The 13320-nt window shown below is 36.8% G+C and overlaps 1 protein-coding gene across 4 annotated transcripts in view; it reads left to right on the top strand.

Annotated features, from left to right (window-relative positions):
* Positions 1–1616: 1616 nt before the first annotated feature.
* Positions 1617–13320, top strand: part of ETV1 (ETS variant transcription factor 1) — a 95684-nt gene continuing 83980 nt past the window's right edge. Inside the window, exons 1-5 of one of the 4 annotated variants that reach the window (XM_032644018.1) lie at positions 1740–2071; positions 2170–2366; positions 2503–2634; positions 3447–3534; positions 4883–4930. In XM_032644018.1, the coding sequence (XP_032499909.1) occupies positions 2590–2634; positions 3447–3534; positions 4883–4930 (181 nt within the window). In that variant the 5' untranslated portion in view covers positions 1740–2071; positions 2170–2366; positions 2503–2589. Of the gene's footprint in view, positions 2072–2169; positions 2367–2475; positions 2635–3446; positions 3535–4882; positions 4931–13320 lie in introns of all 4 variants that reach the window. The other 3 variants (XM_032644020.1, XM_032644022.1, XM_032644021.1) reach the window with 3 other exon arrangements.

Genomic DNA, 13320 nt, shown 5'->3' with positions numbered 1-13320 from the left:
TTTTGCGGTTTGGAAAACTTGGGCCTTTGTTGTGTCATTTCCCCTGCCCCGTCACGCCCCCAACCACGTGACCAAGAAAGGCCGGAATTTTGTGAATGGAACCGAAAGGTGGCTGCAGGGCGGGAGAGGCTCCGCCTCTTTTCCTAAAGCGGCCAATCTCTTAGCGGAGCGCTGCGGGGTCAGCAATAAACAACAATGGGCTGGGAACAGACGGTAAATTATTGGCTACCGAGAGAACCTCGCGGGGGCTGAGTCTGAAGCTCCGCCCCCTCCCGGTTACCATCGTTACCCGTCAGGCTCCAGCCGCAGAGAAGGTCTTTGGAAACTGTTGGTCAGGTTACGGGGGCTGGGTTATCCCGGGAGTGCTGGGCGGCGGGACACACTTGCCGCCTGACTGCACCCTCAGAAAGTACCCTAGAGCCTCACGATGCCAGCCTCGAGGCCAGGCTGCGCCCGAACCCCTCCCCGACTCGGGTAAATGTGCAGTTCCCGCTCAAAATACTTGTAGGTGCGCGCCTTAGGACAGGCTAACTCTGATTTACTACTTTCAGGGAACGCACGGTGTGTGTCCTTGCTGTCCATAGTTAATGGGTGTTTCCCCAGTAATAAGTTTTTTTTTAATATTAAAAAAATTTTTGACCCATGACCTCCATGGGTCCGGAATTGAGTCTTGTGCGCTCACACTCCTGTTTAATACGGCTCCATAACGTTCCATTTAAGGAAGGAAACTTTCAGTTAGAAATAAAGAACTGCAGCACGTTTCTCAAAGGGCTGAACAGCTGCCGGAAACATCCTTTGGTCTCTAGCTCTGGTCGCCACCAGGATCACAAATGAATTTCAACACCATTGAGTCCCTGGTCCCATCCCCGAGGCCTCTCATCCCCGGTTGGGCCGAGGCTTCTTAAGTGTCTCTTTACAGCTCTAAGCCCCGTAGGAGGGTCAGGGCAAGTGATTTCAGAATTGCAGCCCTCACTTTTTAACGTCCTAGTCATTGTCCTTGAAACCCGACCCCCCTCGCCTCTCTCCCCCAACTCCCGGCTCTGGCTGTTTAAAAGCTGGAGAGGAAGTGAAAGCGTCAAGTACAGTAAGTGATACCCTCCGCCTCCGTGTATACATAACAAAAGCTCAGGAAACGTGCGGGTCCCTAGGATATCCGAGCCACCCCAACCTATCCCTGCTCCTCCCCACCTCCACCAGGGACTGGAAACACCTCGTCCCAGTGCACACGTGGGACAAATTTTATTTTAATACTTTACCTCACCTAGATCGCTCTGTAGTTCTCCCTTCCAACGCAACCACTCCTGAAGCAATTCCTCTGCTTCTCCCAGGTGCTTTCCCCATAGATTTTACTGTCCCATGAAAGATTTACTTGAGGATGACGTTAAAAAAATAATGTTTTTGATGCGCCATAATGGTTATGGTGGGTGTTGAAAAATGGGAAGAGAACCTGGGCCAAAAACTTAGTGGGAACGAGGCTATAGTGTGAGGTGGGCTCCTTATCAGGTTCAAAGTAGAGGGGCTGGAGATCTTGAGGGAGGGGTGGTGGGAGACTAAGGAGGCACGGTCTTGGTGGATCGCACTTCAGAGTATATATCTGACCCGAACGAATGTGCTTTAGGAAATCAGCCCAATTAGTGGACCAAACACACCAGTAAGGAGAACTGGCGACTCGAAACACATGGCTTCGGTGTCCCCGGGCGCCTTAACAATAAGCAGCGGGTTAGGACGGCAGTCGATTTGCTCTGTGGCGTTTCCAGGCTGTGGTCACCGCGCCAGCCGGCGGAGCACGGGTATGGGCAGAGGGGCGCGGGAGATTCACGAGCAGGGGCAGCAAGCCTCCTGATTGACAGCCCGAAATCCGATCTTGTGAAAGAGACGCGGAGCCAATGGGAGGCAGCGATCCATCAGTTTGGATTGGAGGCCCCTGGAGGAGAAGTAGAGGAAAAACCACCGAATTGAGCTCTGTCAGAGGCGCTTTCGGCTTCCAAGGGGGAAGTGCTGGGCAATAATTAATGTTTTTATTAAAATTGGAGGGAATTTTTTGCAGCCGTTCGCCTAGCGTGGCCTTCAGGTGGGTCTTTCCAACAACTTTTTATGTCTCTCCAGATAATTGCATGGTTGTGGGTTGCAAAAACTATCCTTATGAAAGAGGTGTCTCCGTCTCTTTAGTCCCGTTAGGTGCAAAGCAAGTCTCGTTGATCGCCATTGCTAGTTTTGCACACGTTTGCGAATCAGAGCTGCCCGGGGTACACCGACCGCGCAGGGGAACATCGAGAGTGTAAATAAATACATCGCCTCTGGTTCGGATTTTTGCTACTGCCGAAAATATGTAAATTGTGAACTCTCTTGTCTCTGTTTGGATCCAGGTGAAGGAGGCGGTGTAGGGAGGGTTATTTTTGTGAATGGGACTGTCGGAGGGTAATTAGCTATGCAAATTCAAGAGCTTCATTCATGATTTTTTTTTTTTTTTTGTAGCCTAAAAGCCATCTTGTTCCCCTCTAGGTTGATAGAAGTCCAGATCCCGAGGAAATCTCCAGCTAAATGCTCAAAATATAAAATACTGAGCTGAGATTTGCGAAGAGCAGCAGAATGGATGGATTTTATGACCAGCAAGTGCCTTACATGGTCACCAATGTGAGTGATCAGTTCGAAAGTTGCTGTTTATAAACTTGACTCCGACGGAGGGGGTGGGGTGGGGAGGAGGGAGAGAATGAGGAGGGAGGGGGCAAGGGGGCTGGGATTGCAGATACTTTATCTGCTTTGTTGCCACTGTAGGGCGACTCTGCTTCTAGAAGCCCAATCTTCAAAATGAGCTTACCTTTCAGTGATCTGGATAAGGCATAGTTTTGTTTTTAAGACTCCTTTTTCTGATTAAAGTGCTCAAGATGAGTGGAAGAGGAGATGGGGGGCAGCAGCAGCTGCTGCTCTCAAAGTTTTTGGCTGGGTTTGTCTGCCACATTGAAAAGAATGAAGTTGAGACAAATGCTGACACTTTTTGTTTATATGGGGTGTTTATTTTTTTCTTTTTTTTTTTCATTGTCTCTCTTACATTTTTCATTTCACCACTCTGTTTTTGTTCTTTTTTTAGGGGTGTTTCAGGGAGAATAAAATTCACTGTGTTTTAATCTAGCGTTGATCCAGCCTAAAACGACTTTAAGTATAATTGCTTAATGTTGTTTTGATGTTGAGATACCATGGATATATGACTGATAAATAGTGTATTACCATCGGCACAAGGGAGCAACTCTCCCTGGCTGTTGAGTTCTCAGCATAAGCTTTCACTGTCAAATGAACACAGAAAATGATTATTGGAATTGATACGATGGACTTTTATTTTTCTATTTAGGGAGAAGATCCAGTAGACTTTTGTATGCATGTGTGTTTCTATGTGTGTGTGCCATGTGAGGTTTACATTCTTTTAAAGGATTTTATCTTTCCCTTTGTAGAATCAGCGTGGGAGAAATTGTAACGAGAAACCAACAAATGTCAGGAAAAGAAAATTCATTAACAGAGATCTGGCTCATGATTCAGAAGGTGAGGTTTGATTTTGGGCTGAATCCCCCCTCTTTACCTACACTTCCCACCCTCATAAAGAAGAGAAGCACTTCAGTCTTACCTTAAGAATAATACACTTTCAAATTACTGCATTTAACCAAGACTTTTATTTGGAGCAATTAACATGATGTGACAGTTTGCGTTGAGAGATATTTTATGGCTCTGTCACAAACTAATGCAAGAGGGAAATAAAAACAGTGACAACCTTCTTTTAATCATTCTTTTGTGTTTAAATACCTTTGTCCATATGGCATACAAGTAATCCCATACACTAAGGTCACAATTTTGAAATATCCAACACAGTGGGACAAATTAGGCAGCTGTGCACACTGCTTAATTTCTCTTTTCTCCTGTGTTAGAAGTTGAGCAATGTAAGTGATTGTTTGATTTCCCATCCCCTTACACTAAAACCATATACTGTTATCAAACTTTTCACTGATGATTTTGATGACCACATGGTGAGGCCTTAAAATGTTCAATGAATCATAATCAAGGCCTAATTAGTAATTATAATACCTATTTGGGAAATTGGGTCACAGATTCTTTTTATGAACTGTTGGTAGGAGGTCAATATATTATAAATTATTCCAGCCCTATGCAGGCATTCATAATAAACTTATCATACTTAGATTTAATTACCAAAGTTCAGTTTGCCATTTAGATTAGGTATATTGGATTCTGAAACATCCTCAAATCTTCATATAAGTATAAATAAGTTACACATGCCTCTCCCTCCCTACTATGACAGAATACACAGATTTGGACTTGATAATAATCAGGTACCAGAGAATTATCTCTCTGACTTTTGTAAACCCATTCCTGTAGAAATTTTCTTCCAAAATCTTGTATTTAAAAGTTGTCCCTTTTAGTTTTGAGGCGTTGAACTTCAAAACATATAGTACTTTGAGAATTATACAATGTACTGTTACATGTTTTATATAAGATTCGGAAGATAGAAATAAAACGTTTTTCAGTCGTTCTCATTTTTCCCCTACTACTGTTTTAGCAAGAGTTGAATATATTTAAGAAAGGTTTCTGTGGATAGACATGCCTTTACCTCAGCCTTTTTGAGTTCTAGTGTATGCGTGTTGTTTGAGGTCCCTAAGCTTATTTATTAAGCTAACTGTTAAAAAGGGGAAAAAAAAGATATTGAGAAGTGTTGCTTAATAGGCATCAAAATGGGCAGGATTATTGATATAATTAAGTTATAAATCCTGATTTCTTTTTATATTGACGCCCCTCCCCAAATTAAATTGATCTATAGTACTATTTAATGTAGGCTAAAGGTTTGCAAATCTTTTGTTTATGTCTTTGACTTGTTTTTTAGAACTCTTTCAAGATCTAAGTCAATTACAGGAAACATGGCTTGCAGAAGGTAAGGCAAAAAATTGCTTTCAAAGGAGGGGAAAAGCAACTCTAGAAGGGGAGGGAAAAAAAGTCCTGAACTTGCTGTCTTAATGTTCAGCCCAATTAATTGAGCTCTAAAAGAGCCACCTCATGTGTCATGCATACATTAGAGCCTCTGATGAGTTTGTCTTCGGGGAATCTGGGACTGCACTACCCAGTGTCATCACAAATTACCAGGAGAAATTGCTTCCAGCTCACAATCACATCTGCTTTTGGCAAGAACTAATGCACCAAGACTTCAAGTTCTAAGCCTCTGTTCAGATTTTAATTGCAATTGATCAGGTTTATATTATTGTACCTCGAGAGACCTCCTAGAGCCAGAACTCAGCTTGCTGTTTCCTTTAGAGCAGCGCATATCATTATTTGGTGTTCTGGCGGAGGACTTTTCTGATGGCAGAAATTAGTTTCTCTGGGTTCATCAGGACGGGATGCTTCAAGATTTAAGTGCAAGTGTCTTCTTTCCACCTTGTTCACAACACAGAACGTTAGGTGTGTATCCAATGCTAAGGAAATCCATGGCTTTAAAATAAATCTTGGGGGGATTGGAGGATTTTTAAAATGTTTTCTGTTTGTTACTATGATGTGATGTTTGTTGAAATTGACCTTTGCTATTATAACAATTTTATTAGGATTTATTTAATATAGCAAGGAGATATTTAAAGGCATTACTTTTATTTTTGATTGCTTTTTGATAAAATTTTGTGTTGCAGTCTATTGTATCTTTTTTTGTGAAACTTTATTTTATAGGAACAAGGAGCTATTGCGTCAGTACAGCTTTATACAACTTGAGAAATGTCTAATGTTGAGGGACTTTTGTTGGCGTCTATAATTTGAAAATTTTCTTTTGGATTTGGTACACTAAATGTGAAATAATAATTTTATCCTACGATGTGTTCTGTGGGAAATACAAAGAGAAAATTATAGATATTTAGGTATTGAGTATAGTTGTGTTATTTCTGTCTCTGCATTACATGGGAAACATGCAATTTTTGGAACAGATTTTTAAGATGGTTCAAAGAAGAGAGAGGGTCTCTTTAAATGGAACCCAAGCATTGCTGTTGCTACTTTGAGGCAGACTGCTGTGTTTTTTCTAGTGGTCTTGCTTGCAGTTGATCAAGTTGCTGTTAGCATGTAAAATAAGTTTCTTTGTTTTGCTGATATTCTAGTTCTTCCAAAGGGCTTCTGCAATCTTTAGAAAGCTTTTAAGTTAAATAGCTTTTCCAGTATCGCTTTGCAAGGGTGATTGTATTTGTATGTTAATGAAAGGTAAGTATTAATGAAAGTTTTAGTTACATTTAAAGGTCATTTTGCTTGTCACTGTAAATGAAACTTATTGCAATAGATTACTTATTATTGCAACATAAGCCATATATTCAAATGTAACTTTCTCAAGAAAAATCTGCACAGAGGCTCTTGCATGAATTTTATCTGTTAGTTTTGCAAAGTTAAATGTTGTGAGAACACTATGTTTATGAGGGAATTTATTCGCTTATCCAGAATACCTTCAGATATCTATTTTAATTGTTCTGGAAGGTTTGTTGGTTCTTAAGATGTTTAAGTCTCATTGATTCCAAGTCAGTGCACTTGCTGGCAGATTTTGAATGTGCACAGCAACTCTGTTCCTGGAATTAAAAAATGTGGAATCTGTGACAGACTCTTACCATTTTATAATCAGTTTCAGTGCAGTGTTTTACTTTTGACTTGTTTTGTTTCTTTGTCCCTCAGATAAGTGATTTGGTAATTTATCCAAGTTTATTTTAAAACCCTGCACTGAATATTCTTACCCATGATAATTAACTTACCTGTAAATCAGATCTGAAGATTTAGCTTTATGTAAAATAAACCTAGAAAATGATTGATGTATTTGAAAGAACATGGACTTTTACTTAGAAAAGAATTTATAAGCTTAAATAAGTTCAGGAATTAATCCTCGAAGTGTTTTATTGAATACCCAGGTGGGCTCCTATTTACAAACCATGAGTAAGATTGCATTTGAGGATAATTTAAACATTTGTTCAGAATACTTTACGTTAATTTATCCTGTCATGATATAAGCATAACAATTAATTTTATTTTTTAAAATCTAAGAGTAAGAAGAGAGGTGGGTTTTTAAAATTATCTGTTAATGAACTGCATTTATTTTTAGCAATTTTATATAATTATGCTATTTGCATTAGCATGTTAACTTATCCCACATCTTGAACAATATTAGCTAAGAAGAGATCTCAAAATTATACTAGTTTATTTGTAGCTAGATCTGTTCATTTATGTTCTTCTGGTCATCCAGAAATTAAAACATTGCCAAGCTGGCAGACTATAAACTGCTTACATATTTCTTTTCATAATTCTTTATTGCCAAGGAAGGAACCATGGAATTTTAAGGCATCTTGACCCTTTTTAAAAAGACCATTGGCAATTAACCAAGTTTCTCCCATAAGAATCCCACTGGGAAGTTAAACAGGTCTAAAAATGTTACTAGGCAGGAGAGTCAAGGTACTTGTAATGTGTCATATGAATTTTTAAAAAATTATCGAAGTCCCTAAATACTTGGGAAATAATATATTGTTTCAGGTTTAATTTATTTTTTTCCTGTAAAAATTTTTATAAGGTAGACCCGAAGTGTAACATGGATTGGTCAGAGGTAAATTATTATGGATTATGAAATGTGTTTTATGTCCAAGGAAAAATTTGGATAGATAAGGTAGGACTTATTTGAGGGTGGAGTTGGAACCAGTATTTTCAATTCACTAAAGTCCTCTCCAAAAAATATGCTTCCATTCTTCCCCCAAATTTCTAAACAGGGATCAAAAATATGTTTTTGAAGAATATAACTTTATATTAGTATCAGTTTTGAAGTACTAACACTGCAATTTTAAGGTTTTTTAACATATACACCACAATTTTAAAAAAATCACATCTTATTCTGAAGAAAATTGAAAAGGTAATGTTTTCAGTGACCAGAGTAGCAGTTAAAAAAGTGAAGAATGTGCTTATTTTAAATTTTGCCATAGCCACTTTATATTGTCATTTTACTGTGTACAATTCTTTATTTATTGATTCTTTGACTTTTGAATTAGATTGCCACTGACAGAAAGGCAATTCCAATTATTTGATCCCATGAAATAATGAGTTCAAATATCAATTCTATCAACATCCTGGTAACGTCCTGTTTTTTTAAGTGGTGCTTTAAGGAAGGGCGTCCTAGAAATTCATAGTTAAAATGGAACCTTTTGTGTGGGGGGGACAGAAATAGAAAGATGTAAAATTGAGTTAAAAGAGGATCACCTTCTTTTAAAGTTGCTTGTTAAAGTCTACCTTTAACACAACTTAAAGAAAAATAATACATTTCATATGTATCTAATATAAATACATAGCAACTTTTGAGTGTCATTTTTGATGTTGGTCTAGATGTCCTTGAGGTTTCTTTTCATCAGTAATATTAAGGAAAATTGTCGATAGTGATTCGCTGCCATCAGGGTAGAATGTTTTTCAATTGTGTGGTAAGTCAAGTTTCGTGATGCCAGGACACTTTAGTCAAAGTTGTGCCTCCAAGAATAACCTTTCTACACTAAAGATTATTATTACCTCATGCCCTCATGCCGATAAGCTTTTTTCCTTTTGTTTTATGTGACCTTCTATTAATAGTCAGGTTTGCTGAAAAGTAGAGATGTCATTCTATCTCATCAGTTCACTTTAGTGGCTGATACTAAATTTATAATCGAAATCATTTATTATGAATTTCATCAAATAATATGTGCTCTTGTTACTCAATATACATAATGCCACCCATAATGCACAGTAGTCATAATGTACTCATTTTTATTTTTTAAAAACTAGACTTTCTTTTTGAAACGGAACATAAATTGGGTATGTACTCACGATTTTTTTAAAAATGTGAGGCAGTAAGGAGAAAAAGCTTTAAAAACTACATTATTTTGTGTGGTTTAAATAAAAAAGGAATTGAGAGTTAGGCATTAAATTACAGAAGTCCATACTATTTCTTAGAGTTGAGCAAGAGTCATTGTATGGGGGGAGGGGGGAGCTACTATCCATCTTTTTCTTGTACCAGGAAATACTCTAAACTATGAAACAAAGACTTCTTGTTTGGACTTCATTAAAGGATAGCAGGTAGAGTAGATGTATTCTGTTTCTCAACATTTATTGGAAGTATATAAATGCATTTTCATCTAGTGCAAATACTTCTATTTGCAAAATAGAAAAATTTGTTAAAAATAGAATTCGGATTTGATGTAGCCTAGATATCGGTTTTCCAGAGGGTCCTAATACATGTTAATGAAATATTGCTGAACTTTTCTAATTCAGTTACAGAAAATGTATAATTTCTTGAATTTCATAATATAACTTTATTTCCTTTGATCTGTGCACAACATTGTAATTAAAATAATAATAATGATAATAATAATAGAAGTCAGACCTCAGTAGCATTAGAGAAAATATATGGATAATAACAACAGCTCTGAGCTACGCTTAAGTTTTCAAGCCTCTCTATAGGTTAGTTAGGAAATTGAAGTTGATTTGAGACTAAAGACAACTAAAACTTACTGTTTTCTTTCTTTTAGAGCATACAGAAAGAATACCTTTATCAATACTAAAGATGTTTTTGTCATGGGGAAAATGCCCCCCCTTTTTTCATCTGTTTCAATGTATTTATACTTCTGCATTAATTAATGTTTATACATTGGTACAATCATTTTAATGTTAAAAGCGATGTGGTATAAAACCAGGCTTAGCGGCCTCATGATTATTTTCTTCCATGGCCTGAAGCTTCATTTTAGGATTAAACAAAATATGACTGTGTGAAGGTTGATTTTCTTGTTGTTTTACTTTTATTTAAAAGAAAATTTAAATTTCTTTAGAGAAACTTGTTTCTTAACCCTGTGAGAGTGAAATGCTACTAAGTTCAGCAATAAACTATTATAATCTTAAGATAAAAAGAGCATTTGAATAATAAGAAAAATAAGGTATTTCTTTAATGGTTTGGCTTTTTTTCCCCCTTCCTTCTTTCCTTCCTTCCTTCCATCCACCCATCCATCCACCCATCCATCCATCCGTCTATCTTTACCTCTTTTCTTTTTTCCTTCTTAGTTTTATACATTCAAGTTTCTGTGACAAATTACCCTATAAAGCAGGATGGGTTAAACATATGTAAATATATATATGGATTTAATTTTGTCATTTATTTAAACGTGTACCTTAATGGATTTGAGCTGTATTTGAGACAGAGCAATAAAACTGGTATGTTTATACTGCAAGTTCAAGTTGACTTGCTTTAGCTCTCTGGAAGGGTGTGACATGAAAAGATTGCGGTTGGGCCCCATGGCTCATGCTGGACTGTGTTTTTGTGAATGGAGGCGGAACTCCAGCTCTGCCTGCTTGTCTGGAGGAATTGCTGAGGAGATCAGCTGTCTCATTCACGGGCAGAAAGAATGACTCATACATCTTCCGCCTTGTTTGGCTCCAGGTCATTGTTACAGTGGATAGAACTGGTTTTAATTAAATATTAACCCCTTTTCAACTTGACATTTGTTTCAGTTGTAATTTTTCCACTTTTTCCCTAGCTTTAAAAGAAAACCTGACAGGCGCCTAGTTTGTAAGGAAAAGGGGGTTTTTACTTGCTTGCAGCCAAACTTGGAAAATATTTCAACACTCACCTTTCCTTAAGTAATGATTATTACTTTATTTGAAGGTTTAAAATAAGCACAAAAGACAGACAAACTCTGTTTAAAAATTGTCCACTCCCCACCCCAGCCCCGCCCAAGAAATGTTAGTTAAGAAAGTATATTAAAATTCAAAAATAAGGGTTAGTGATTCTGTGACATCAAGATTGTGATTAATATTTTCATGGGTTTCTTTCTCATAATATGTATTGCGATGTAGTAGAACTAGAGAGAGAGAGAGAGAGAGACAGAGAGAGAGAGAAGAAACAACTTTGGATAATAATGTAGGTAAATGGCTGAGAGTGCAAATACTTCCCTTATAAAGGCGAAGTCCTGAGACTTGATGGCAACTTGTCTATTAATGTGTGATGAACTGATAGAAGTGCTCCAGCTATTACCAGTAAAATCCACATGCTTCATCTTCTTGAAAGCCTTTTATTGGTCTTTTGGTATATACTTTCTCTTCTCCTTTCTTACTCTTTCCCCTTCCTCTTTAATTACAGAGTGTGGGGAAACATTTTCATTCCCCAAAGGTGATTATTCCAAGCATAGTTTATTATAGATAGCAGTGAAAAAACTAATTTATTTTTAGGTTGGCCTCTATTGTTAATTTTCCACTTTGGAGTTGGTATGGCTTGCCGCAAATTTTCAGGAAGCTGTAGTTTGCTACTTCACAGAATTCCCCGTGAATGGAGGAAAAAAAGGAAATGTACGATACGAGTGTGGCAATACTTTGTCATATTTTCCTTGCCCAGATCCAACTTGTGTTTTTCGTTAGCTGCTTTCCTTTGACTCTAACTTGAAGTTAGAGGTAGACTTCAGCTTTTGTCCATTTAAGTAGCATGCTGCTTCATTTGGTCTATTCAGTTTCTTAAGATTAGCTTCTGTGAAAATGTGAGTCATATGTTTTTTGTTAAAATTCTGGAATATGTTCAGGCATAAGTGTGAAGTATTTATTCAGTATGTTAAGGAGTTAGAACAGAAATAGCAGTTCTTATTCTTTTTACAAAATTGTTGGTATGTAGCTATTTTCTGTATTTGTGAGGTATAACTTCTGGTTTCTTCTCCTCCTGAAGTTTTCCCTCCCCATCTCCCATCTCCCAACATACGCTGCTTATCCATCAGCGATTTTTACGCCTTTCTTGCAGTGATATATATCATTGAATTGCAACTTTGTCTTCTGATAGTAAGAAAAAAAAAGTCTGGCCTTTGGGACAGTCATACCAGCACATTCTGTTACAAATACATTTTTGTTACTCACCCGCTATTTTTAGCTATTCCTGTAAAGGGATATTAAGTTTTTATTAGATTCTTGTAAATGTTGGCTTTTTAAAAGCATAGTAATTGCTGTGGTTGATAATTTTGCATCTCAGTAGTTATCTGGGTTTAGCTGTTAATTTCAAAGGAAAACCAAAACCTGTGGATATGGTGGGAAAAATGTGTAGGATTTGATTCTGTCTGCCTGCTGTTATTTATTAAATAGATATTAAAAACACTTTGTAATTTTTTTGGTGAAAAGACTTATTTTAATGGTTACTCCTCCACTTATAATTTGTGAGTCTTTGAGAAAAATCAGGTTTACTGTACTGTCAAAAAAATGTTTATAGCTAAGAGAATGCTAATGTACAAATTTTAGCTGCGATTTTTATCCGTCTCCAATATAATTCATTAGAAGTAAAGATATTAAACTTGCATTGTAATGATTTGAGTAGTACTGCATGTGTGAATTGAAAAAAAGGGATGGGTGGTGGAGGTTTGGAAAGAAGAATATAAGTAATGTTTCTTGAGTATCTGATATTGTGTCTGGCGTTGTGTTTAGACTATTCCATTTAATCCTCATGAAAAACCTATATTATCACTATTAAACTGATGAGTAAAATGGAGTTCAAAGAGGTTAAATAATGTTACACAGTGTACACAGTGTAACATAGAACAATGATTTGAAGGTTGTTGGCCTTTAGTTAACCTTGGTATCAGGTATTAGTGGAATCGGAAGAAAAAAATACCTCTTCCTCCAGTACAGGCTGATCAAATAGGTATCAGTTCTAATTTGGAAAAAAGCACTTAATTTGTTTGGTTTTCTTAAGTGGCAGAGGATGGAATTTGTCTTCAATAAACTTAAGTATTGGTGTACAGAAGAAAGTTGTTAGAAAATAATTGAATGTCAAACTGCATATGTCTTGGTAATAGGCAAGATTATCGTTTGTTCCACTCTTAATAATATAACATAAATTTTATTCAACCAAATATTTGTTTTTTTAAATCCTATTAAATAAGCTGACACAACAGACATTTTAATTCTATGTATGTTGTGTTCCTTTTTTATACAGAATTTTTTAAATGTAGAATTACTTTTTATATGAATTTTTTTTCTTAATTACCAACACAAAACTTTTTCAACAAAGACTGATTATGTTAATAAGAATTCCCCATACAGAATAAGCACTTTAAAAAAAATTAATTGACATCTGTTTTAGTATGACTTGATTAGATAAAATGTTTCACTCTTAGATAATACTAGTAAAGTAATACTAACTAATCAGGTTATAGCTAAAGTTAATTAGGATTATAACTCATTATAAACCCAGCTTTTATATAGCTTGTATGTCGGTAAGTGTGCATATTTGCGTGTGCAGATGAAAACTCATTTTTTTAATATGTCAATTTGGAATAGGTTATT

Source organism: Phocoena sinus, chromosome 9, assembly GCF_008692025.1.
Source record: "Phocoena sinus isolate mPhoSin1 chromosome 9, mPhoSin1.pri, whole genome shotgun sequence".
Taxonomy (NCBI): domain Eukaryota; kingdom Metazoa; phylum Chordata; class Mammalia; order Artiodactyla; family Phocoenidae; genus Phocoena; species Phocoena sinus.
The sequence above is the reverse complement of the archived record's forward strand: the minus strand, read 5'-3'. Positions and strand labels throughout refer to the sequence as shown.